Source organism: Glycine max, chromosome 5 (assembly GCF_000004515.6).
Source record: "Glycine max cultivar Williams 82 chromosome 5, Glycine_max_v4.0, whole genome shotgun sequence".
NCBI classification, from domain to species: domain Eukaryota; kingdom Viridiplantae; phylum Streptophyta; class Magnoliopsida; order Fabales; family Fabaceae; genus Glycine; species Glycine max.
In genome coordinates this window covers 2,538,737-2,565,863 of record NC_038241.2, presented here as the reverse complement: position 1 = coordinate 2,565,863, position 27,127 = coordinate 2,538,737, and the positions used below count along the sequence as shown (strand labels likewise).

Genomic DNA, 27,127 nt, shown 5'->3' with positions numbered 1-27,127 from the left:
ATGATGCTCAAGGAATGCGATATCACGCGATTGTGTGATACATAATTAAACTTCATGGACTGAGCACGAAAATAAAAGCAGGAGAGTGATGGATTTCTTTTTTCATTTGTTACACATTCTGTGTAAACTTCTTATAACTTTTAGGGCGCATTTTGAGTGTTTGTAATTTTTTATTTTAGTTTTTCAAATGTACTTTTTTAAATAAAATGTGTTTTGATAAAAAAAAATCGAGTTAAAATGATTTTTAAATTATTTTTAAAACATATTAAACTCATTTTTAACATAAAAAAAATATTTTGTGAACTTGATTTTTAATTTGAAAAAAAACATACATTTTTCACGTTTGACAATGATACGTTTTGGTGTCATTATTACCACCACCGTCATTACTATCATTTGTTGTCACCGTCATAATTAGCTATCACTATCACGATCACTACTACACCACCATTATTGTCACCAACATTACTATCACTATCAATGCCACTGACACTATCATTGTCATCACGATCATTAGCACTGCTATCATCACCACTATCACCACCAACATTACCATCACCATTGACATTGTTACCACTTCCACTATCACCATTATTGTCATCCCCATTGTCACCATCAGCTCCACGACTTTAGTAACTGTTATTACAATTATCACCAATGTCGTCAAAACCACCACCATCGTCCATAAATGATGGGCTGATTGGTTTAGGCTTGACAGAGAGGTCAAATGATGGACCACATAAGGGAGGGTCTAGCGTCCATAAAACCATAAGTGTGAAGTTATGGAGTGTGCAACTTAGCAAACGGGAATTAGGTTTCATAAAAAATGACATGGCGACTTAGTATGATTTTACGAGAGGAAAAATCATAACACTTGTACCCACGATGATTAGATGGGTATCCCAAAAAGACACACGGGGTGGAACGAGCTTAAAGTTTGTTTATGGTAGTAAAGGGAAAAAGTGGATAGCATAAGCACCTAAACACTTGAAGATGAGAATAGGAAGGGTCCTTTTGATAAAGAACCTTGAGAGGTGATTGATAGGCTAATTGTTTACTTGGAAGAATGTTGAGAAGATATGTTATCATTTGCAAAACATGATGCCAAAAGGACGATAATAAAGATGCATGGACTAGTAGAGTACAAATAATGTTGTTAATGGTACGTATTTTTCTCTCGACTTTCCCATTTTATGATGTATGTGGATAAGAGAGGTGAAAAGCTAACCCATTTACTTAACGAAATTCCCAAAAGGATCCATTATCAAACTCCTTACCATTATCACATTGAATGCTTTTTTACTTCCCATTCAAACTAAGTGTGGATGAAAGCTCTAAAAGATAGAAATGTGGAAAAAACTTGAAACTTCTTAGACAATGGAAATGTCCACAAAAAATTAGAGTAATCATCCAACAACAAAACATAATATCGGTGGCCCAAAGAGCTCAAAACAGGAGATGTCCAAATATCACTATGGATAATATCAAAAGGCATAATAGTGCAAGAATGAGAAGAAACAAATGGTAACTTAACATGTTTCCAAGAGAACAAGAGTGACAAACATGAGAGCCACGAGTTTCATTACACTTAATAAATTTATTTAGCCTAAGGGAGTCAAAAACAAGTTCTCCTGGATGACCTAAACGAGCATGCCATAACGGTGGGGCTAAAGTGAAAAAAGTAGATGGTGAAATGGCTTGATTGGTGGTGATGGGATAAAGGTCACATTGACTCTCACATCTCATAAGACGTATCCCCGTCTGGAAATCCTTCACAGAAAAACAAAAAGGGTCAAATTCAACAAAAACTGAGTTATCAGTTGTAAACTTTCGAACTGACACTAAGTTTTTAATAAGTTAAGGGGCATGAAGGACATCTTTCGAACCGACCGTAACCATGAATTGGAATTAAAAGACCATTACCGACAATTATACCACAATTATTGATCAAATTAAAATAAGACGAGAGATTACCTTGCTCAGATGTCATGTGTGAGGTGGCACCAGTGTCCATGTACCAATTGGCATTCGAAGGATTAAGCCTAAGAATATGCATCACTGCTTCGATGTCTATTTGAGTGGGTGGAGTTGTTGTTGCCATGTAGGTCTATGGTGGTTTTGGCCCAAGGATGCCTGTCTGGCGCTGTTAGGCTTGTAGAAAATTAGGCTTGACCCAATCTGAAAAGGGGGTGGGCTATTAGATGAGGGGTATCGGCAAGGTGGAAGAGCCCAAGGTAACAATGGTCATTGCCATTGTTTGATAGGCCACTACTAGTGCCTCGATTGCTGTTGGCTGACTATTGCTGTCAGCCACTATTGTGGCTGCCACTGCAGTCATCACCATCATTGCTCTTGACGCCACCACAATTGCCATCATTGTTTTTGCCACTATTGTTGTGGTTTTGACCCTTTTTATCACCATGAGTATTCTGATTTTTATGGAAATTTTTGGAAAGGGAGTGAGAGTCATCAATGTCACGAGCTACCATGACGGAACTCCCACCGGTTGCAACTTTCTTTGCAAGACCAACTTCTTCTAAGGTGATCATAGAGTAGGCTTGATAGAATGGTGGAAGAAGATCGCTTTGGCGAATGAGTGTGACAACCCCATTGTAAGCCTCGGTGAGGCCGACCATCATTTGAAGAACAAGACAGTTGTTCAACATTGGTGTACCTACGTTCTTAAGTTGATCAGACAATTCCTTGAGCCATTGACAATACGTAGAGGCATTCGGGAAATCCTCCATGTTGGTACAAGAGAATTCTTGTTCGAGAGTTACAGCCCAAGAATTCTTATTGTCTTGGAATATATCACGCAACCTATTCCACACCTTCGTTGCCGTTGCGTCGGGTTCAAGAATAGTATGCAACAGGTCATGTGAGATTGTTGCATAGATCCATTGAAGGACCGCAACATCAAGGGTCGACCATAGTTCCTTTTCTTCATTGATTTTAGGCACCTTCTCATTGCCTTTCTCTAGTGGGACGATGTGTTGGAGGACCTTGTGAGAATGTGCATGAATCTTGAATAGTTTCGCTCACATCCCATATTGGACATTTTCCATCTCCAGGGTGATGAAGATATGGTTCTTGATGTTGGAGTCAATCATGGTGGCTGATGTGAGAAGAGAAATGACGGCTAAAAGGAGAAGAAGAGAAGCTAGGGTGCGACGGAAGTAAGAAAGGATCATACCTTAGATTGCTGATACCATGAAAGAATATAGTTCCGTGTTCATTCTATTAACAAAATTGTGGTTATATACAACAGTTACAAAAGAGATCCTAGGCTATAATAAGGAAACTAATTATACATAAGAGAGATCCTAGATCCTAGACTATAATAAGAAAACTGGATACAAAAATATATTGACATATATTCTAACATATCCTAGGCTATAATAAAAAAATAGGATACAAAAATATATTGATATATATTCTAACAGATATAGATCCAAATGATTGTGTGAAGCAGGCTATGAATGAAATCAATGCTGGTATGTTGTATGAGTAGAACTTGTATGTTCAGTTTCTGCCCATAATTTATTTATTCTCCAAAAGGGGTCAATTGTTTTTTTAGTAATATGAAGTAATATCTTCCTCTTTCCTCAGGGTATATGCAGCTACTTTTACTTTGCAAGCTCTTATTGTTGAGTATTAGATCCTAAATCTAATTTATCACAGAAACTATTGTTTAGGCATTACCTTTTGTTATTTTCGCTATATAAAATGGATCAGTTTGTCTTCTTTAAATCAACTCAATCTTATATGACTTATGTATTAACTAGATATCATATCAAGTGTAATTTTGAACTCAAATGATTGTTTGTGTTTATAGTTTACCTTGTTCCTCTGCCGAGTGATCTTTCCTTTGATCATGGATTGACTTTTTTTTCCTTTGCTTTTTGCCCTTTATCAGCTGCAAGATTGATGGTGGCAGCTAATTATGAGAAGGCAGAGGCAGAGAAGATCTTGCTAATTAAATGAGCCGAGGGTGAGGCTGAGTCTAAGTATCTTTCTGGGCTGGGTATTGCTCGCTAACGTCAAGCAATTGTAGATGGCTTGAGAGATAGTGTGTTTGGATTCTCAGTTAATGTGCCTGGGACAACTGCAAAAGATGTCATGGATATGGTCCTTGCCACTCAGTATTTTGACACCATGAAAGAAATTGGTGCTGCCTCAAAGTCTTCTCCTGTGTTCATTCCACACGGACCTGGTGCTGTTCGTGATGTAGCTGGTCAAATTCGTGAGGAACTTCTTCAGGCTTCTCATCTAGCCTCTACTCCACCTTGATCTTGTGTTTGGTTTGTATTGGAGTATGGTGAAGTTATAGCACCTGTACTTCTGTTCTGTGCACTGTGTTTTGTGATTTTGTTTTGGAATAAACTGCAAAATTGATCCTCCAAAGATCATGGCATCACCTCATTAATCTTCAAAAGATTTTTTCTATCAAATCAGTCCCACAAATATCTAAAATGTTACCACATTTGTTCTTATAGTGGACTAAAGTGGTATAACACAAGAATTTAGTATTTGATTTGTATCTTTGAGGGTTAGGTTTTTTGGCTAAAACCTTCGGGGGACCAGTTTAAGAACTTAGTCTTTTGATTTGTACTTTCAGGCAGTCAAGTATTACTGTATATTTTGTGAATCTTGCATAAGTAAACTATCTAGTATACCTGTATATACAAAGTTTTCTAGATTGTGAAAGTTGTCAGGTTCTTTGAGTTACCATATCACTATTCCTCAGTTTAAAACAGTAAAACAAATGAACCTCAAATTGAGCTAATTTTCAAAATAGTTTCATCATATCACGTGATGATTTATCAAACGTCAAAACAGCAACTTTACCGATGAAACATGGATTGATCAAAATATATGTCAAGTTCAATGAAGTTCACAAATAATTGAAGATCAAATATAAGCATTTTCCTGCTGCACTTATCAAGATTATATATATATATATATATAAGATCAAATAATTGAAGATCAAATATAATGCTCACAATACAAGTTCACAAGCCGTCACTCAAACCATCAAGCTGCGTAATCGGAAACACCGACAGCCCATATCAGTTTATCTTCGAAAAAGGAAAAATAGAATGAATTGATGAAATTATTATAAGATTTTACGATTTCTAAGCGGGGATGAAGTCATGAGATAAAATTCATGGTGGGGATGAGGTCATGCGATAAAATTTAAAGTTTTTAAAATTGAACCGCTCATTAAATCAATAAAGACATTAGTTTAAGATTTAAAGATTAAATTGGAGTTCGATTCAATCCGTAGTAATTAAATAATAATTTGAAATATTTAATATAAAATATTAAGTAATACATTAATTTTAAATATTAAAAATATTTACACATAAAATAACCAACCATCTAAACACTTACTAAGGAACCTACACACAAAAATTAATATTTAAACAACAACAACAACAACGCCTTATCCCACTAGGTGGGGTCGGCCACATGGATCAACTTCCGCCATAATGTTCTATCAAGTACCATACTTTTATCCAAATCATTAAGTTCGAGATCCTTCTTGATAACCTCTCTTATAGTCTTTTTGGGTCTTCCTCTGCCTCGAATTGTTTGCCTTCTCTCCATCTGGTCTACTCTTCTCACTACAGAGTCTATCGGTCTTCTCTCTACATGCCCAAACCACCTAAGTCTATTTTCCACCATTACTCAAACTCTCTCTCTAATAGCTTCGTTTCTAATTTTATCCTTTCGAGTCTTACCACACATCCACCGCAAAACAAAATAATAATATACAAAAATGAAAAGTGAACTTACAAAACTCTAAATATGAACCACAGATCATAACAAATTGTAATAAAGAGTTTTTTATCATATAAATTGTAATAAAGAGTTAATAGGTGTCAAGTGTCAACACATAAACCAAAAATCAACAAGTTCCAAAGCTACGTGAAAGAAAAGAAACTAATGGCAGTGAAAACTGAAAAGTAAAATTTCATGATTTGTGACTTGCTATTCTGGTCGTTGATTGACATTGAGAAAATAAAAAGCACATAGTAAAAGCAGTGAAATATTTAATTGAGAACTAAACACTCAAAAATTCAAAAATCGCAACACAGAGGTTAAGCAGAGGAGACGAAGCAGTGGTGTCGTGGCGGCTCCATGTTGCAGGCAGAGGTAGAAGATGGTTCATGTGGTGGTTCCGACGAAGAGAGAGACTGGTGTTTTCTGTGATAGATCTTTGCTGGTAAGGAAAGAAAATATTTTCATTAAAATAAAAAAGAAGCTGAATCAAACGGATTCTATTGGCCCGTTTTGAACCGGAAAACCGTCGGTTTTCGACCGGTTTATTAGTGCTTCGGTTTTGTAGCCATATCAGACCGGATACCTGATCGGTTAAACCGGTCAGACAGTTTTGATAACCTTGGTAAAATTCACGGTACCAACAACCCACTCTATCTTGTGTCTGTAACATCCCAATTTTTCGTAAATAAATTTAAAAAGATTTTTAGTAATAAATAAATAAATAAATAAATATAGAGCAAATAATAGGCTGAGTACCCTAGGTATAAATAGTTATGTTAAGTCAGCTGCCTCCTTTTGGCCTCATTTTCGTTTTTCCCCTTCTCCTCTCAAAACCCTTTCTTTTTCCCGCAGCCCACCAAACCAGTCTCAGAAAAACGACGATCTCGAACCCGTTCACCGTTGGATCGTCGTGAAATTTGAGTATCATGTTCGCAACACAATTCCGAGCATTCTCACCGTTGGGAATTTCGATATCATGTCTGAGCTGAGAGAAAAACCCTTCGCATTGTAGCCTTTTTCTTTCCCGCAGAAACCCAGAGCTGTCTTGGTAAAACTACGATCCCGGTTTCGTTAACCGTTGGATTATTGTTAAATTTGGATATGTTGTTCGAAATTCAATTCTGAACGCTTACACCGTTGGGATTTGCGAGATAATATTCGTGGAGGGAGAAAAAGGAATCGTATGAAGACAGTACAAGTGGAGATTTCAATCTCTTCTCCGTCTCTCTGACGTTTGGGAATTCTATCGGAGCAGTTGGATGAATAATTGAAAGAATTTCTGGGAACCGCTAGAGATGTTGCTATCGCTGGCTGAAGACACGTGAGCCCGCTTAGAGGTAAGGGATGAGTTATTCACAGTTGGGGATTAGTGAGAACATGTGTAGGGATCCTTAGAGGATTAAATTGGGATTTTATTTTGGGATGTTTGTTAAATTGCAATTTTTCCTTTATGATTATAAATAAAATATTGATGTCCTGATGAAAATTGCTTGATAAATTGTGCTCTTGATATTTGTATATTTGGACCTATGATTTGGATATAATTGTGTAATATTATTTGAGGGGTTTTAGTCTTCATGTTGTGATAGTCTTTTATATAAATTGTTATATTGAGGATATGAAATGATAATTCAAATTGTGAGTATGTGATGAATTGTAGAATAACATGTTGCTTTGAGATTATAATATTGTTATTGAGATTGAGTATAAGTGTAAAGTTGAACATGTGTTAATTTGTGAGATACGTGTAAACATGTGAAATTGTGAATGAGTTCTAGTTGTGGATAAGTGTGTAGTTAACACTTGATGTGAAATTACTTGTGTTGTAAGCTATGAATTGTACAATACCCGACCAGCGTTATCTTGAGAAAAGCGTTGATGCGCAGTGTTAAAGAGAAAATGTAGGTTTCCTATTTAGGAACCAGTGTTAAATCGTAGCGCAATTGTGTTGAACGTGTTTAAAACACGAGTGTAAGGTCGTGGGTATTGTATAATTCATGAGCAGTGTCTGCATGTAAAAAAAAATTATTTTAGGGGTTGGACCTGAATCAGGAGGGAGAGGCCCTGACGGACTCTTCGGAGTGTAGGCCTTGGGGGTCACCGGGTTTGAGTGCTCCTTTAAGCCTATGCTGATCTCATATGGTTGGAGCATTCTCGCAAAACATCGTGACCCTGACTGGTCTCCCTATGATCTTACTTAGTGAGAGTGACCTGACAAACCCATTGTGTGGTGTGTCTTGTTATGTACTCCTAAGCGCCCCAGGGTGGTTTTTCACTGACATGGTACCACATTGCATATAGAATTGAGTCTTAACATAACTATTGCATATGCTTGCTAATTGATGTGTTATTATATCTTGATCGAAGTGTGGGATTCTTGTGTAGTGTGATTGATAATTGAAAAGTGAATTTTGAATGACGAAGTGGTGAAGTTACGTGAGCTATGTTTAAGCAAGTGGTATCTCATTTATATAATATGTATATTTAATTGTCTTGTTTCTCTATTAACTAGGAATGTGATAACTCACTCCCTGTGTGTTGTTGTGTTTGGATCCTGTGATGATCTTGAACTTGTGTTCGGGGGAGCAGATGAATAGGTGGATGACTATGAAGAACCTCATGCTAGAGGACACGGGAACACCACGCTCTGATAGGATGTGACATTAGGATATAGGTTCTATATTAATTGTATGAGACTTATATGACTTTCTTTGAGTCGAGATGACTTTATTATTTATTTGGACAAGTTTGAATATGATGTAGAAGAAAGTGAATGTGAGCCTTTTACCCATTTGAAAAGCTTGTATTTAAAAATGTTTTAAAAATACTTTTAATTAATATTTGAATTTTTATTCGTTTATTAATATATATGTGAGGGGTAGAGGGTGTCACAGTGTCTCTGGGCGTATGAGGTATAAAAGGTTCGCTTCCTCCCCATGGAGTTGAGCATTTTAATGAGAATTTGGATTATGAATTAATTCGTTGAATTTGGATTATAAATTAAGTTAAATTTGAGTTATGACGAACCAGCTCGATGTTTAATTAATTTCATATTCACTATTATACAAAATAAATGAATAAATTAATAAAATTATGTAAAATTATTATAATTTTAATTTAGTTAGATTATTCCTTTGATCTCTAGTTTAATTTTAATTCTTTCTAGTCTTTATGGAGTATTATTTTTTACTTATCTTTTAGTATTTACTTAAAAAAATATAAAAATAATTAGTTATAATTTAATTATAAATTATCAATTATTTTTTTATTACAAATTATTTTACGATAAATTAGTTACGAATTACTTATTAATATTTTTATAATTAATTGTAATTGATAAATTATTCATGTTTTAATAATAAAGACTAAAATGAAATTAAAATATAAAATATATAAATTAAAAATATCATTTTTAAATTATAAAGAAAAAAAATCACTTTTAAAATTATAAAGACTAAAAAAAATTAAAATATAAAGGGAAAAAATTCAATTCCAAACGATAAAAAAACAAAAAAAAAATATCTTCAAACTATAGAAATAATTTAAGTTCCCGAATTTGAATCTAGTTAAGTTGAAATAAAAAATAAAAATTTATATCAAATTTGATTCAGCTCCCAGAAGAGGCAGTATATAATTTCATATACACCAAGCGCCAAGACGCAAGCCGTTAGTTACGAGGTCCTTTTCCGTTTGTCAGTATCAAACCCCTTTTTTAATTTCATTTTCTTATTTTTTGGCATAAAAAATTTACAGCAGCGAGAGATAAATCCCATGCCACTCTCCAGCGAGAGATATACTTAATTTGAACATTTGTGTGTACTTTAAATGCAAGAAGTGATAATGTCTTGATCAAAAATAAAAATGTAAGAAGTGATAACTCCCCAGCCCATAACCAGAGTTTGATTTCTAATTATACCAATAAAACAATACTTATAGGTAAAGGAATTGTTGTTAACTAATACTTTACTTTTTAAAATTATAAAAATATTTCTGAATTTAATCTTAGATCTTAAAAAATGAAAAAAAAACTATAAAATAATGTTTTATTGTTAGTATTTTAAAATTATAATATTATATTTTATAATAATAATAATAATTAGAAAAAAACCGCTCTTAAGTCATTTAACAATAATAATAATGTTTTATTATTATTATTATTTCTGATTTGACTATGGTTGAATAAATTACTATATTGATAAATCTCTTATTGAGAAAAAAAAACCATTCTTAAGTCATTTAACAATAAGAATATTTCAAATATTAATAAAAAAAAACCAAACATCAATTAAGAAACTGAATGTTTATTTTTAATAACTAAAATTTAAATAATAAATACTTTTGATTATATAAGCTATATTATAATCTAAATTTATAATACAAATAATTTTAAATATATAATTTATATTTAATTTATGTAATATATATAAATATATTCTAAAATTTATAATAAAAAAGTTATAATATAATATAAAATTATTTTAAATTACTAATAACTTCTTTTAAATATGTTAAATTTTAATTTAAAAATAGAGATGAGAATGATAAAATATAAGAGATATAAACAGTTAAAAAATTTCTTAAAATTATTCTAGTCGAATATTATTATTCTAATTTATATTTATAGAAAGATTATCATACCAAAAAAATTGCTCAAAAAAATTATTATACCAAAAAAATATATATAGAAAAATTATTATCACATCCATGTCAAGTTCACGGTTTTGTCGGGGATGGTGGATTGGTTTAGACTTATAAAGTCGTCTTTTGCTGGCCAGCACTTCGTAAATCCACTTATCTGAAATTGTGAACAGTATTGTTCTTGCGTTGTTTCGGAGGGTCAATTGTTTGGTTGAGCAAAAATCTGAAATTCAATTTCAGGTCTTTAACTTTTAACTTTCTTGGTTGATATCTGGAGGGATTGCTTCCAAAACTCTGCATTGTCTGTGTGTAATGGTTGTTAGAGTTTACCCAATTGGCTAATTATTTATATATTTTTATGTTTGGACTTTGTCTTTGTGTTCCCTTGTTCCACACATAAATTAAACAAAGGTACTATATACTACTTTTCTAGGTTGTATCTGCATGACAACAATGATATCTCCTTGAAGAGGTTGTGATTGGCTTGTCATGCCAGTTAGCTTGCAATTCTGGGTTTCTGACAGACAGTATTTAAATTGTATTTATGTATATGACTATGACTTTGGAATGTATACGGCTAAAACATATACGTCATGATTAATGGTGGTGATGAATATATCAAGAATAGCAAGTATTTGTGTACTCTCAGTATTCGAGAGCTACTTGCTTATAATTTATGCAAGAACTCTCCTAAGTCAGCTTTGCTTTCGAAGCCTTTATCTTTGAGGTGTCATTCTGATCCTCTCTGTATTTTGCTTCTAGGTTGTAACTTTTCCGCTAATTCCTTGCGTGTTTGATGTGGTGCATGTACTGGTTGGATGAGGTTTGAGTATCTAATTATGTTATTGCTTGGAGAGTTAGGGTGAATTCTTTTGTAGAAACATATTTGCAATGTTTTATTGTTACATTTTTATTAGTTGTTGTCATCTCTCTTGTTCCACAACTGAACCATAGGAAAATTTCTATTTGTGGATCAAAATAGTCTCACTAGTGCAGGTGATTTAAGATAGAATAATTGCATTATTTTGATATGATTATTAAATGATCTGATGTTGGGTTCCTTATTGTTTAGTAATCTTTTTGGGGGTGAATTTATTAATTTGGCAAGACTTTCTAATTACTGCCTTTGAATTGTTCATTTTGTTTTCTTGCCCAGTTAACTGTTGCCTTGTTTTTTTAGTTTTTTTTTCTTGTTTCTTTCAAATAAATATTTGTCTAGCCTTTTCCCAGTGATAAATTCTCAATTCTGCAGTAAAAAGTATAAATTTTGGTCATCCTTTTTAATTGTTAAACTCTTCTACTGTATTCATGTTGCATGTTCTTCATTGAATAGCTTGTAGGAATAACTCAATCGATGTTTCCTTGATAAAATACTTTAGTAACCAAAACCTTTTCATCTTCATCCTTACTGTGCTTCACTTCTAGTGCATTGATATATCAATTAACCAAGAAGTACTATAGTAGAGGTTTGTTGGTATGAACACTGGTTCCTCTCCTGTTGAGGACTGTGACTCCATGAGTATCAACAGATTTGACTGTTGGTTTTGCCATTGGAATGTGTTAAATAATTTGCGGCTTGTGTATTGCCAGTTGGTGTTTGGTCAAAATCCTTCAATTTTCTTACATTCCGTTCATGCATATTATAATTATCATCCTCACTTATGCTATGTGTTGGTTGAGTTAATGATATGGTGATACATTTGAACATTGCAGTTGAAAGCAAATGGGGAATCTTTTTTGTTGTGTGAAAGTTGATCAATCTACGGTGGCTATGAGAGAAGGATTTGGACGATTTGAGAAGGTACTTCAGCCGGGATGCCATTGCATGCCATGGTTCCTTGGAAAACAACTTGCTGGTCATCTCTCTCTTCGGCTACAGCAACTGGATCTTCGTTGTGAGACCAAGACAAAGGTTTTTTATTGTCTGGCACTTCAACTCTAACCAAATCTTTTTTAAGTCATTTCATGCTCTTTAATTGTTGTGAATACTTTTTGGCATGGGCATCTTTTAATTTTTATCAAGTGTATTTGGTTGCCATTATTGTGCTTTGTTATTTTGAATGCTTCAAGTTTATTGTCAGCAAGAGGGTAGTCCTGTTGCTAGAGGTAGAGAGAGACCTAGAAAAACAATAGGCAAACAAATACAAAGGATTTTGGGGTCAATTGTTCATTCATTTGTCTACAGACATGATTTTCAATAGAACATTATGGCATCATTTAGTCTATGTAGTTCACTCCACCTAGTGGGAAAAGGCTTGGTTGTTGTTGTATGTTCATTGTCTCTTTCTCAAGTATTATCTTCTTTCAATTATATGATTTATGTCCATGCATATGACATGTTACTCTGTACATGTTTCTTATACTTTTCCATTGACTTGAAGTTTATTAGTTTTAATGTTTATTTGCTAACAGGATAATGTCTTTGTCAACGTTGTTGCTTCTATTCAATATCGTGCCCTGGCAGAGAAGGCCAATGATGCTTTTTACAAACTGAGCAATACAAAGACCCAAATTCAAGCCTATGTTTTTGATGGTATAAAACCTTGATACTGAGTAATAATACGAAACCTACAATAAGTGGTTTAAGCATATTTTATCAGCTAAGGTGAAATTTCTATTTTCATTGCAGTAATTAGGGCAAGTGTTCCAAAACTAAACTTGGATGATGCTTTTGAGCAGAAAAGTGAAATTGCCAGAGCTGTGGAAGAAGAACTTGAGAAGGTTTTTTTTAAATATAAAAATAATATTATTTACTTATAAGATGACCTGTGAATTTATGTTAATTTGTACCTGATGCTTTATTGTCTTCATAGGCTATGTCAGCTTATGGGTATGAAATTGTTCAAACACTGATTGTTGATATAGATCCAGATGTGCATGTGAAGCGGGCTATGAATGAAATCAATGCTGGTATGTTATATGAGTAGAACTTACATGTTCAGTTTCTGCCCATAATTCATTTACAGAAGTTTATTATGGGATTATTTCCCTCATTACTCATTATTTAGTTTCCTTATTTTGTAAACCTCCTTCATTATAAATAAGAGTATTTCGTGTGGTCTGACACAACACAACACACAACAGTAAGTAATTCTTACAATCCTAAATCTAATTTATTGCAGAAACTATTATATAGACAATACCTTTTGTTATTTTCACTATCTACTATGGATAAGGTTGTCTCCATTAAATCAACTCAATCTTGTAAGATTTACGTATTAACTTGATACTGTATGAAGTGTTGTTTTGGACTCATGATTTTTGTGTTTACAATAGTTTATCTGGTTCCTCTGCCGAGTGCTATAGATTGACTTGTTTTTTCTCTGCTGATTTTTGCCCTTTATCAGCTGCAAGATTGAGGTTGGCAGCTAATGAGAAGGCAGAGGCAGAGAAGATCTTGCTAATCAAACGAGCTGAGGGCGAGGCAGAGTCTAAGTATCTTTCTGGTCTGGGTATTGCTCGCCAACGTCAAGCAATTGTGGATGGCTTGAGAGATAGTGTGCTTGGATTCTCAGTTAATGTACCTGGGACAAGTGCAAGAGATGTCATGGACATGGTCCTTGTCACTCAGTATTTTGACACTATGAAAGACATTGGTGCTGCCTCCAAGTCTTCTGCTGTGTTTATTCCACATGGACCTGGTGCTGTTCGTGATGTAGCTAGTCAAATTCGAGACGGACTTCTTCAGGCTTCTCATCAGTAGCCTCTACTCCACCTAGATCTTGTATTTGGTTTGTATGGGAGTATGTTTGAAGCTATAGCGCCTGTGGTTGTATACCTGTATTTCTGTGCAGTGTGTTTTGTGATTTTGTTTTAGAATAAACTGCAAAATTGATCTTCCAAAGATTATGGCATCACCTCATTAATGTTTTTAAGATTTTTGTTATCAAATTAGTCCCACAAATATCTAAAATGTTACCACATTTGTTCACATAGAGGACTAAAGAAGTGGTAACACAAAATAATTTAGTATTTGATTTGTATCTCTGTGGGATTGATTTGTTGACCAAAATCTTTGGAGGACCAGTTCAAGGACTTACTCTATCGATTTATACTTTCAGTTTCAGGCAGTCAAGTAATACTGTATATTCTGTTGTCTATATTGTGGATCATGCATAACTAAACTATCAAGTATCCCTGTATATACAAGTTGTCTAAATTGTGAAAGTTACATATACAAGAAATTTCCTATATACCGTTAGAGAGTAGATAAACTATATACCGTTAGAGAGTTTTCATGCTAATTGTTAAATTAAATACTACGCTTTCTAACCTTCCATCTTTTGAACCAATAAAAAATGTTTCTACTCATCGTATTCTCCATTAAGTTGAAATATTACCAATTAAGTTATGTTACAAAATTTTCCCTCGGAATCTGAAGGTTTGCTTGTATAGCAGTGCTCATTTTTTTCTAAAAGAAAATATACAATTGCTTCCCCTTTACGAATAGTAAAGTCATTCACAACGAAGTAAAGAACAGAAGTAACACAGCAGCTACCATCTCATCCAAGAAAAAAAAAAAGTAATTCTGGAGCTATTTGTTTCAGATATTCAACTTCTAAAAGAATATTAAACTTAAAACAGGTAAAAATGATAAACAAATACCTACCACTAGTACTATAATAATTTTATTAATAAAAATTGAGCGTAGAACTACACATGGTACTCATAGAGTTGTTGAATATTGAAGAAAATGGATGGTGAAAATCAACAAGTTTCATCCGGTTTGTGCCGTCATTTTGAAGTCTCCTTACATCCAACAAACTCTCAATTGGAGATGAAAGCTTATCTAAATGGTATTTGACTAGGGTTTTAAAGCCACAGAGACTCCAACCTTGGGATGCAAATTATTATCCGAGGTATTAAACTCCACTTCTCCAGCCATAGTTACAAAACATCTCTCCCAGAACCCTTGTTGAATAAGAGCACCTGCCCTGCCAAAGGTGTCAAATCGAGCCTTTACCAACGTTTGCGGTAAAAATGCATGCTGAGCACCAACTGTGGCACTAGTCTCCCCCATTGACAAGCTATGATTCAGCTCTGCTGCAATGGCAGTCTTGGTTAGGGGGTTCACTTCATGATAACAGGAGGCTTTCACAATGTCAAAGCTGTCATGCCTGCAGCACAACACCAAACTTCAGGCTTGAAGAAAGTAACAAGAGGAGAACACTAAGCAGTAATGATTAAATTATTTAGTTATTTTAGAGGTAACAAATTAATGTTCCTATACATTTTCTGATAAACTTAGTTTCTGTACTTCTTGTAGGACATATCTCACATGGTCAAGGAAGCAACAAGGAAGTCAGTGTTGAGGCCTAAGCCAGCATTCAGCTTGCTGATTGTTCTTGTTGGTAGGTCAAGAGCAACATTGCCTCCAAGAGACAGAATGTTTGTTCCTACAAGACCTGATAAGTTTAGAACAGGGTCATATCCTTTTTCTAGGTTTCCTTCTAATCCAATGCATCCAGTAATCCCAGTGTAGTTGCTCAAGTGCTGTAGTTCCACCTATGATGATTCCAGAAAATAGTCAGATGAAACAAGAAAATCAAGAATTAAAATGACTAAGGTTGATATTAATAGTCCATAGGCAAGTAAATATTAAATTTTACCTTCCCAGAATCAGGTATGGTGCATTTGAAAAGGCTCTTGAATCCAGGTACAAGTTCATCTACTGTAATGGATGCAGCAGCAAAAGCACTAAAGTCAGACATGCTGCATGCAATTCTATGGCTTTTTAAGAAGTTCACGCGGCTCTCATATTGATTATGGAAAACTTTCAGGACTAATTGGGGCCTATTTTATATGACTATATGACTTATGAGGTACTAACTGGTGAAATGAAGACTGAAAATTCACCAACAAAAAATTGAGGGTTGAAGAAAAAGGGTATATGTGAGTTAAATCTCTGTAGGTGGTATTTGTTATGGAGTAAAATGGTGTTTTTATCATTGAAAACGTAACTTGCAATTTCAACCTTGAACTAACTTATGTATATGATTTAGTAATTGTATAATCCCTACCAGGGATAGAAAGAGACTCAGAAACAAGTCTGAAATTTTAAAATGACAACTAAATTGCATAATGAGCATAATTTTCATGATCAAAATATCAGTTTACTCATTTGTTATCTATATTAATGACCCCTTCTCCAACTGAATAAGACAATAATAAGAAAAATGAACTTGTTTTCAGCCAGAAGTAGAAATGAAAAGAAAAGAAAAGAATTTAGTTGATATTCACATTACCTTTACAAGAGAGGTCTACATTATAGTCCATGAATTGGTAGTGAAAGTGAATTGGAGATAGATTTGAATAGTCCTTGTGAAGAACATCTAATACAAAAGTAAAAAAGTTTGTGTTACAATATGGTTGGGAAGGCAACTCTAAGATCCTCATATTATAATTCATTCTTGGTGAAAGATTAAAAAGAAAAAAATAATAATAATAACGAATTGATGAAACCTTTAGCCTTCTTGCCAATATCAAAATATATCCCCGGACAGGTGCTCATTTTGCTAGAACAAATGCTTAGGAGTCAAAAAAATTGTGTTTCACCTTTTCATGATTTGTTGGGATGAGAATTTATTGGGTGGGAAAGAAGGGCAAAGGAAGTTTCCTCTTGTACAACATGACTCACTTTTTTGGTACACACAAACAAAATGACTAAATTGAAACCTGCATATATAACGAAACTTCCATAAAACAATTGCACCTATCATTTCGTACTCTAAAAATGACACCTAAAGATGATGACAAAGAGACAAGGAGTAAAACTCAAGGTAGCATTGACAAACACTGTCACTGCTTCTGGACTCTACCCTAGATGCTGGCTCTTGTGAATTCACGTATGTACATAATAAGGTTGTAATATGTTACATTTAAAAAATGAGGGAAATCGTTTTTCCTTGTTTTGGTCAACAAGGCAATGGAAGGGAAATCTAAGGGTTACCTTTTTATAGTAAAAGTCATTGTTGCTTTATGCTTAAGCTGACTACAATTATTTAGAGATTAGTTACAATTTGGAAGCATTTAATCCTGTTTATCTTGTCACTATTTAACAACTGTACTAAAATCAAACTCAATTAATTATCTTTTTAATCTCCACGATAGTCTCATAAATGGACAAAATTATGGGGCATTAATATTTATGTTCTCTAATATAATATTGCTCTTCTTCTTCTTCTTAAGCCCCGCGTGATGGGACGTACATTATGTATTGTGAGAGTACGTAACACTTCTGATGTAAACCTGCCATGGTCATTTAATGGTTGATTATACTCACAATTTCATCGTTGTTATGGAGATCAGAGTCTATACTTTTTCAATTATGGCATTAATTAATTAATTTCACTACAGTTGAAACTATTTTCCATACGCAATGGAATTGAGTGTTGGAAAAAGACTTAACAATATAAAATATATACAATCGTGCGTATAGGGAAGTGCCTTGCCAATTGTCTAACTTTCTTTTGGGTGTATTTCTTCTTTTCTTTTTGTTTGGTTTTATTTTGTCTTTTTGAGGCTATTGCATCTCAGTCAGATAGAAAGTGCTGCTCGCACGAGCGCGAGCTTCTCAATAACAATTTACGCAACAAATGCAAATTACAATTTTCTTATGTGCAACTTATGTTTTCTTTTTCTTCCCCTAAAGCTTAAAACTTGCAAGAGATTGATGAAAAGTGTGAAATTATTCAATGTTGGGTATAAACAAAGCAAGAAGAAATGGTAAAAACCGAGTGAATGGGGAGAGATAGAAAATAAAACTCTTATGACTGTTGTTTGATATATATAACCAATCCTATTTAGTGGCAAAAATGTTTGGTTGTTATTCCATTATTGGAAAGATGTGAAATGATGGAAGGAGAGGATGTTTGAAAAATGGTGAGAAAACATGAAGAACCTCTAAATAATTTTGATTGAACATTTATCACTAAAAATTGGATAAATATTCATTTTAATCTTTAAAATATTAGACAGTAAATATTGATTCCTATATAAAAAAATTTAAATTTAATTTTTAAATACGAACAACAAATATATTTATAATTATAATAAATAGATTAATAAAATTTACCATCTCTCATTTTCGTTATGGGCTAATGGCTGTACGAATATTTTCTAAAACATCGGCAAAAATTATAGTTTAAAACTTAATAATATTTTTTTATTTTTAGAAATCGAAGACATTTACTTAAAAAGTTTAAAACTTAATATTAATATTGAAGAAAAGTTCCGGGAAATCTTTAGTTTATGAATTTAAGTCTGATTCAAGAGTTTACACAAGCCAGGAGCCAAAGTGCCTAACAATTACCATGTATACATACACAGTCATATTTAAACTTGGACCATCATGTTTTTCTGATTAGATTTTTCTTCTTTTCCTTAAGCATCCTTGGGTTTCTCTTTCTTGTCCTTCTAATACTCCTCTTCAATTTTACTTTCATGTTATCTTCTTCAGATCCTCCCATATTCAAACCAAAGGTTGCGATAAATTAATTCTTGAGCATGTAACATAACCAATTTAATATAAAAGATTAATAGTGTGTTTGCATTTCAGTTTGAAACGCTCAAACATACGTTAAATCTAAGAGTACGTAATACTATAACCTTTTATTTTATCCTTCTACAAATCTTCCTACTACCATTTTTGTTGGTAATTATTGAATGAAAAGTAAAAGTATTAATATCTTAAATATATAAAACATATCCAAAACTTACCATAAACTAAAGATATAGAAAGATTAAGTAACTAGGAGGATGAAGTAGAGGATTTAAAATTGTTCTAATCCTAATCCTTCCTCTTACATGCTTCTTCCAACTGACCTGGAAGGTGTGCCAACAATGAATAAAACTCTCACTAAAGATGCACAAGGTTTTTATGTTAAGAATGTCCCAACTTCTAAAGAATAGCAGTTGGATGCATATTACTCAGTGGAGAGTACATCTGAAGAGATCTAGAAGGTAATATATATATGTCCCTAAGGAATTTGTTGCAACAGATTTTGGTTCTTAATCTTGTCACCTTTTACTGACACGGGATGAACAGAGACAAAGTTATTGTTCTCACCAAAAACAGCAAAAATCTCTCACACGAAAAAAAGAAGTTAAGTCTTTGTTGAAATTTGAGGTTCCCAAATTAAATTAGTCTCTCCATGCATTGGCTCCCTCCATGAAGTCAATATTTACTAAAGTTCATAGCCTACATTGACTCTTGGACTGTGCTACGGGGAACTTGGATTTTGGGGAGGGTTTGGGGTGACTTGAAATATGAAAGTACTCATCATAGTGTGAATTTACTACCTAATTCACCCTAAAAGCCATTATTAGTATGTGTTTCAATTTTCGTGGGAAACTACAATATATGAACACTAAGAAGTTCACCAATTTTCACCTTTCACATTACGGTGCTTTGAGTTTCGTGTGAATGAAAATCCAAACATTGGTATCTACTGTACACTTGGTAGTTACACCGTTTATTACCGTGGACACCATAAAATGATACGAGAGAGATATGTCCTTCGTGGTTTTGTACTAAGAAAAAGTCTTGTGAATGCTTATGGCATTTTAATTAAAAACCCACATCACTTTAATGGATGAAACATACTATAGCACCGAGAGGCAAAGAGTTGGCATCAAAGGTGCCAAACCTTCCCATCCATGTAACTTCTGGGAAAAGATATGTATATCTATTTAGCAATGATACTATAAACCACTAAGGCTAACTTTTGATCGTGCTGAACAGATGGGCCTTGTATTTAAGCTTCCAAAAACCTTTGCACTTAAAGATCAAATTCCGTTTAACCCCAAAAGCCTTTGTACTCCTTTTAGGAGACTATATGCCTAATAAATTTTTTACATGATTTTGTCCAGTGGCCTATAGTTCCTTACACACGGTTAGAAATGTGACTCTATTAAATGAAAAAGTTTCAAGACAATCCCAAGTAATTTCTTAGGATGTCCATTGTCCAGGTAGTTTGCACCTACACGCGTCTTTTTCTCTTATAGAAATAACATTAATGGGCCAAGTTTGGGGGTAAATGTAGTTGTAAATAACTAGTTTCACAAACAGAACTTTGAAGACAGATACATACTAATTGTAATTAGTTACTTCGCACAGTTAATAACTTGCATTGTTAGGTAGTAGTTACTCAAATTTTCACTTAATTATTTGTTGATTTATCCAAATAAAGGAAAAAGAATAACTTTAAAACCTAATTATTTTTTATAGAATTGAAATCGAAAGATCATAGCCCACCAAAAAACTACCCGTACTTATAAGGAAACATGGGCCTTACATTTTCTTACGCGTCAGTGTATTTATCAATATACTTTTTTTTAAAAACAAATAAATAATATACTTATTATTTATAATTGTGGCATATGCGACACAAAAAAAGAGCTTGTGACACACACGATCAAAGACTGAGTTCACAGAGGGAGCCCATGTTTGTGGAAATCAGTGGCACCCAAATTTGGTCTGTACTCTGAAGTCTGAACTCCACACACTGGCTCCATGAATGAAGTCAATATTTTCTGGAGTTTCTGCCTCAAAATCTGCTGAAAGCAAAACTTACCTTTGAATTATTTGGTGGATTGCAGTTGTCATGTGGATATGCATTCACTTTTATGCCACATGCAGATTATATGTTCCGATTAAATAGCCATCCCCTGCCAATCACGAAGCCTTCCTAGTTCCCGGCATAAGATTGTGTTAGATATTCACGAGGGATGATAGATCACTCATGGACATTTATTTTTATAAACACCTAATAAATATATCTTATTTTTATACATTTCTTTCACGTGAAATTATATTACCTATAGAATTTATATTTTTTTTTAATTTTATCTCTTACTTACTGGGTGCAAATGTATAATTTTTCTATTCACGACCATGCATACATCTTCCCTATTATCCTTAATTAACAATTAAAATCGTCATTTAAATGTCACTATAAAGTACTAGTAGTAATCTGTATAACAGGTAAAAGCTGTAATAAAATTGTTAAAACATTAAAAATGAGTCAACCAAAAACAATTTTAGTTTTTATTTTAAAATATTTTATAGATTCGTATATACTATAAAATTAAAATAATTATCATACACACTACGATTTTTTTTTTGTTCATGTCCAGAATAACGAAAGTCTGCAACAATAACAATTGAGGTCATGCGATTCCAAAATGTGGACAGTGCTAATTAAAATTGAAATTAGACAACATAGGAAACAAACAGCATAGGAGCTGTTGATGCAATGTATTCTTCTAAATTTTAAAATGTGCGAGAGAGAGAGAGAGAGAGAGAAAAGGCAATATTTTATGGCTTCCCAAACATGTTCACACAGAAAAATCCCCACCAGCACGGAAGAGTCAAGCCAGAAGTAGTACCCAAAATTTCTCCCACCATGTTTGTCTCTTTCTCTTATTTCGAGTTTTCAACAGTGGCCACCCACAGTCAATCAATTTGATTGCAACAAAAAAGAAAGAAATGATGACAACTAGCCACTTTCCACCCCTTTTTCCCTCCGAGCAGGACACCTTTTTCAAACACTATCCCTACGAAACAGCTCTCTGCTCCTTTCCACACCCTCATCAGTAAAGTAAAAATAATAATTTTCATCCCCAAAAAAATTTTAAACTGTCATAAAAAAAAAAAAAACTAGTGGTTGGATTTTGAATAATCTACATCAAGCGATCCGAGAGGCTGGGAAGTCGCCGGAAAAAGTTCAACGTGGCGGAGGGCATTGGGTTCCGGAACATGGGGTGGCGGAGGTAATAAAAGCCTAACGCCACCGCCACCATTTTTGGTGGCATAGCATAGAGTGCTACAGTTATGGTAAGGCAGACTCCAATGAACAATTTTGTAGCCCTAGGGTCCCTCCAACTAACCAATGCTTGAAGCCTCTCACCCTGTGTGGCAAAATCACCCAACACTGTTTGCACCCTTGCAGCCAGCATTCTTAACCTATCATATCGCATTCGAATTACATCGGGTGGTTTGGAACTTGGCATGGTGTCGAATTCCTCGTCCAGCTCGTCCGGATCAACCGCTTCGGCCTGCGACAAGCGGGTATCCATCCCGGCCGGAATCTTGGGTCTGAACCGGTAATACCATATTCCGATTAAAACAACATATAAGAAGGCGGTGGGAACAATCAAATCCGGATACCAAACGAGGACTAAGTAAAGAATGTGGAGTAGCACTGTGGTAACTGGATTCTTCCACCTTCTTATGTCATCTAACCATTTTGCCAGTCCAACCGCCCAAGCCAACACCGCCACGATTCTGAACCAATTGGCTTTGCTCTTCCTCATGCTCCACACGTGCGAGTCTGCGTCCAGCATGTACCGAACCACCTCGTGCCCCAGCGGCGGCTCCGAGCGCGCCAGCCACTGCGCCACCATCTTCGTGGAGGCGCCGCGGAGAGCCTCCTGCTGCGCCACCCCGAGCGGGCGGAGGTAGTGCATACGCGGAAGCAGGGGCTGGGCGTACACCGCACACGTGTCGGGCAGCAGGGAGGGGCAGGCGAAGCGAACCGCTAACTCGATTTCGCCCATTTTTTTCAAGCCGGTTCGCGTGAGGACGAGGAGGGGGTAGGAGTTAGTGTATATTCTGTTGCTCTCCAGCGTAGACACGCGTATGCGTACCTTGCCGATGCGGCAATCGGGCCTGTGGTCCTCCGACACGTCAGCGAACATGCGCCAGTTGTCGAACACTCCCACGGTGAGGACCGTGCAGGGGTCGTATACCTGCCACGTGTACTGCTCGTTCCACCGTGGATCGAAGGTATCGGTTACGGTTCGGGTCCGGACCCACTTCTTCCCATACTTTGCCACGCAGTAAGCATCCGTGGACCCCTTTCCACCGCCTTTGGATTTCATCGGTAGCAGCCCCCGAGCGCCAAGAATTCCAAGCTCTAGAATCCCCACCGCCGGCTTCCATAACTGTTTCGCCGTGGGACGGAAGTCGCTGCACACGTGCGCCGCTTCGTCCAGCACGTGGTACCCTCCCTCCAGGCAGAGGCGCATCTGGACTCTGCCGCAGTAGGGCCCGCCCTCTAAGGTGAACCATTTTGCTGCCACGTGGCGCTCGTCGATTCGCTGCTCGATTGAGCTCAGAGGAATCACGATGTGGCCTAGCAGCGCCGGTTCCTTGGTGGTTCGATCTTCCAACAGAACTATGACAGAATCTTCCAGTGGCTCACCGGCTACGAATAGAAGGTCCTCGTTCCAGTGGAACGATAAGCTGCGGTGGTTCATGGATCCTCTCCTTGTTCGCTGCGATTGGAACCCTAATTCCACCTTCACCCTCACTTCCGGCGCTGTCAGTGGAGGCAGATTCGGAGCAATATTCAGGTCTTGCGCTTCCACCACCGTCACGCGCAGGTACCAGAGCTTTGGCGATTGATAAACCTTGGATCGAGTGTGAGCCACGTAGGGTGCGTCTGAGATCCACGCTTCCGGGAACGCGTCGTCGGATTGCGTCCCGATCCACACGGAAAGCTGAATGTCACCGGAGACTCTCCCGGGATTCTGATCGGCGGTTCCTCCTTCGAGGCGGTACCATTGCGGCGCCAAAGGACTGTCCGGAGGATCTCTCACCGGAACGTCGGAGAGGTCGAAGCAAACGCCACCGAGGAAATTCTCTGTCGGGGAATCCCAAACCGAAATCTCCAGTGTGGCGCTGTTTGCATCGTTCGTGTTGTTGTAACTCAGCGCGAATGTCTGGTTCCATTCCGGCGAATCGGGGGGCTCGCTGGGCCTGTAACTTGCGGGATTGGATCTCCTGGATTGGCTCGACATCCTAACCCTCACGATTGGGCCTTCACTGGGAGGAGCGAGCCCACGGGCCTTCCAGATTTTCACAAACAGGTACTGCATCGGCTCCACCAGATCGAAGGGATGAACTCGCTCAGACTCATTACCAGTTTTCTTTCCAGAAATATCTTTAGGCAAGTAATCACCGTTCGGCCGCTTCAAAATCTTCACCCTATTCCCTCTGTTGGCCTGCATTTTCCTCACCTCGGGGTGGAACTGCATTTCCGACGCCGGAGGCTCACACATTTCCGCCAACGGCGGATCCTGCGAAACATGAACCACCGGCGGCGGAGATTCAGCCACGACCACAACACGCGGCGAATGAGGAGGACCTGAAGGAAGAGGCACGCATTGCTCCATCGCTCCAGGAGCCTCGAAAACCCGTCCCTCCTCGACAACCACCACCCCCGGCGGCGGCTTGTTCCGGTCTTGTTCCGTTCTCTCACCTTGCTCCTCCTGCTGCTGCTGCGGCGGCGGCGGCGGTTTCTCCTCTTCCATAAGCATCTCGTCGTAGTAATAAATCCTGAGGCCAATTTCTCCTCTTATCCAACTGAACACGCTTCTCTTCTCGAGCGTGTAGTAAACAAGAGCTTCTTCGCCTCTTCTTGAAAACTGAGTTCCGTAGAGCTTAACCCTCCCGAGGAAGTGGTTCTTGCGGCCGCTTCCGTTGCCGAACTTCTTGTCATTGTACACCTCCACTTCGAGCTCCTCGAACTCCATGTTCTCTGGGTCGGAGACGATGAACTCCAAAGGCTCGTTCCAGACCGGGTTCAGCTCCTTGAACCGGGTCGTGGTTCGCTTCCTCTGGCCGTCGAAGTCCGCCACCACGTAAGGGCTGGAGCTGCCTTGCCCATCCTTGGGGAGCAGGTTGCGCGCGTCCACCACTTCCACGACCAGTCTCCGTACGGTTTGGGGCGGTTGCTGAAACGGCGTCGTCATCATCTTCTCATCTCGGGTGATGCGCGCGCGAAATGTGGATGAACACAGACTGTGATCAGCGTTTCGAAGAGAGAAGTAAGGTAAGGTAAGGTTCGTTTTACGTTGTGCGGTGCTTTTTGTTTTTAATTATGTTTATTTTTGGATGGAGCACGGTTTTTGAAGTTTGTTTGTGATGACAGTGGGGAGGCAGGTTAGATTCCATGCTCTCTCGCGAAGGATTTCTTTCCAACTTTTTTCCAATTCCCTCCACTCACCCTTCGTTATCCACCTCACCCTTTTTCTTAATATATTTTTTTTCCAGAATATATTATTAGGATTAAGGTTTTCTATATTTTATTATTTATTTCAATGGCTTGCGAGAATGACCCAAGCACCTTTCCCTTTCTCTATTCCTAATGTCCCAGTCACAGACAAAAAGTCCTTATTCTAAATTTCTATATCTAGGTTTAAGACATTGATTGCTAATGCACATGTGCGCCTTGTGATCATTATATTAGATTTGATTTCAGAGAAGAGTTTTTGTGTAATAATTTGTTAACTTTGGATTTACTTAAAAATCTTCTCTATATCTTGATATCATTTTCATAATTACTTTTTGTTTTTTGTTATACCATTCCCCTTCAACTAGAAGTAGGAGAGACCGATGGAGAGAAACTTTACTTTTGCTCTCTGTTTCTCCCACTTTAGATCTCTTGTTTGTGCTCTTGATCAGTAACATAAAGTTATTGGTTTACAGGTACTATTGTACTGTGAAATATTATATACTTACATTCAAGAGCAAGTATTCATGAGACTGAGATCTAAAGTGTGTACTAATAGTCATTTATGAAAAACCTTTACTAATGTCCATGTCTATGTCCACCACTCTTCATAACAGTGTTTGAACATAGGTTTGTGACTAGCCCTCCTTAACTATAGGGTCTTTAGACCAATAACCTTATCAAATTGTCAAAGGAAGTTAAAAGCCATGGCAGGAAGAACATGATTCCGCGTCCCAACCGCGGGCCCTTCCTTTTTGTCAAAAAGCACTTGCATTTTGAATAAAGTTCGACGACAAAGCATCACCTTTATACCCCTCCTCTACTTTGGTTCCTTATTCTTCACCATGCATCGCTTGTCAACATCTAAATCTCAAAACTCTAACCACCTTTCCTTTTCTAATTCAAGCAACAGCAAGCAACTATTGTCTATTGGTTATACTAGTGTTCAGGAAGCTCCCAGAGGAGGTACAATTCTACTATATCCCAACTGTGCTCGACAAGCTCTTTCTTTTCGGCATTTTGGAATTGGCTCATGAGGTATTGTATGATTCTTATCCACCAACCACCTTTTAATAAGAAATTTGAAAAATCTTTTGGAAGTAATATTAATATATTTTGAAAGTAAGCAGAAGTAAGAAGGAAAATAGTTTATGTAACTCTGTTAAGACAAGGAAGTAGCTACACAATTCAAGTTCTGCAAGCAAAGTGACTCTGTTAAGATCAGGAAGGGGAAACTTTATTTCGTTATGTTAGATAAGCACTAAGGAGTTAGGAACATTAGGTCACAATTCACAACTTTATGGCACAGATGCCAAAGAAGCTTCTCTTTCCCGAATCAACAATCTTTTGCTCTTTTTTTAAATTGGTGGACTACTTGCGGAATCTGATCCTTTAAGATAAAAGTAAATTTTGATGATATGATGCTCTTCCAATCAGCATAATTTGGATCAAGATACAGGATGAGGTCAGTGAAAAAACACTGTAGTTTAAAAAATCATGCAAAGGAGGTGTTGAAAAGCAGAGGTGATGTCATCTGGTTTATAGCTTTATTTTTATTTTTTTAGGATTCATCACAGTATAGAAAACCACATAAGATTGTTTAATAGTAGCTTGAGAGAAGAACTGGCCATTTGAGGAAGAAGAACATGGAGTAAGGTTTTTAAGCAAGATGACCTTATTGTGAT

The 27,127-nt window shown here is 36.3% G+C and overlaps 4 protein-coding genes and 1 pseudogene across 8 annotated transcripts; 2 read left to right on the top strand and 3 right to left on the bottom strand.

Annotated features, from left to right (window-relative positions):
• Positions 1-2,306: 2,306 nt before the first annotated feature.
• On the bottom strand, positions 2,307-3,191 carry LOC100796052 (uncharacterized). Its single transcript, XM_006580577.2, has 2 exons — positions 3,173-3,191; positions 2,307-3,037 (listed from the first exon to the last, which is right to left on the bottom strand). The coding sequence occupies exons 1-2, from the start codon at positions 3,189-3,191 to the stop codon at positions 2,307-2,309; spliced, it is 750 nt and encodes a 249-aa protein (XP_006580640.2).
• A 19-nt stretch (positions 3,192-3,210) lies between these two features.
• Positions 3,211-4,786, top strand: LOC100795525 (hypersensitive-induced reaction 1 protein-like; annotated as a pseudogene).
• Positions 4,787-10,530: 5,744 nt separating this feature from the next.
• On the top strand, positions 10,531-14,618 carry HIR3 (hypersensitive-induced response protein 1-like). Of its 5 annotated transcripts, none has more exons than XM_014775329.2 (6): positions 10,531-10,740; positions 12,139-12,337; positions 12,838-12,958; positions 13,055-13,146; positions 13,239-13,335; positions 13,773-14,618. In XM_014775329.2, exons 2-6 carry the CDS (start codon positions 12,149-12,151, stop codon positions 14,126-14,128), a joined length of 855 nt encoding a protein of 284 aa, XP_014630815.1. In that variant the 5' UTR covers positions 10,531-10,740; positions 12,139-12,148; the 3' UTR covers positions 14,129-14,618. The 5 variants fall into 5 exon arrangements, with proteins under 5 accessions (XP_014630815.1, XP_006579414.1, NP_001239860.1 ...); XM_006579351.4 differs by having other exon boundaries at positions 10,531-11,152; NM_001252931.2 differs by having other exon boundaries at positions 10,609-10,665; positions 13,773-14,479.
• A 355-nt stretch (positions 14,619-14,973) lies between these two features.
• Positions 14,974-17,079, bottom strand: LOC100787061 (mitochondrial outer membrane protein porin 1). Its single transcript, XM_003524910.4, has 5 exons — positions 16,888-17,079; positions 16,671-16,757; positions 16,035-16,096; positions 15,704-15,930; positions 14,974-15,542 (listed from the first exon to the last, which is right to left on the bottom strand). Exons 1-5 carry the CDS (start codon positions 16,934-16,936, stop codon positions 15,230-15,232), a joined length of 738 nt encoding a protein of 245 aa, XP_003524958.1. The 5' UTR covers positions 16,937-17,079; the 3' UTR covers positions 14,974-15,229.
• Positions 17,080-21,602: 4,523 nt separating this feature from the next.
• Positions 21,603-25,754, bottom strand: LOC100783882 (protein QUIRKY). Its single transcript, XM_003524904.5, has one exon. It carries the CDS (start codon positions 25,183-25,185, stop codon positions 22,108-22,110), a length of 3,078 nt encoding a protein of 1,025 aa, XP_003524952.1. The 5' UTR covers positions 25,186-25,754; the 3' UTR covers positions 21,603-22,107.
• Positions 25,755-27,127: the final 1,373 nt, after the last annotated feature.

Coding starts and splice junctions, on each gene's coding strand:
- HIR3 (XM_014775329.2), top strand. CDS start 12,149: ATGGGGAATCTTTTTTGTTGTGTGAAAGTTGATCAATCTACGGTGGCT. Junction 12,959..13,054: donor TCAAGCCTATGTTTTTGATG/GTATAAAACCTT, acceptor TTTTCATTGCAG/TAATTAGGGCAAGTGTTCCA. Junction 13,147..13,238: donor TGGAAGAAGAACTTGAGAAG/GTTTTTTTTAAA, acceptor TTGTCTTCATAG/GCTATGTCAGCTTATGGGTA.
- LOC100787061 (XM_003524910.4), bottom strand. CDS start 16,936: ATGAGCACCTGTCCGGGGATATATTTTGATATTGGCAAGAAGGCTAAA. Junction 16,758..16,887: donor TATTGGCAAGAAGGCTAAAG/GTTTCATCAATT, acceptor CTTTTGTATTAG/ATGTTCTTCACAAGGACTAT. Junction 16,097..16,670: donor TGTAGACCTCTCTTGTAAAG/GTAATGTGAATA, acceptor CATCCATTACAG/TAGATGAACTTGTACCTGGA.
- LOC100783882 (XM_003524904.5), bottom strand. CDS start 25,185: ATGATGACGACGCCGTTTCAGCAACCGCCCCAAACCGTACGGAGACTG.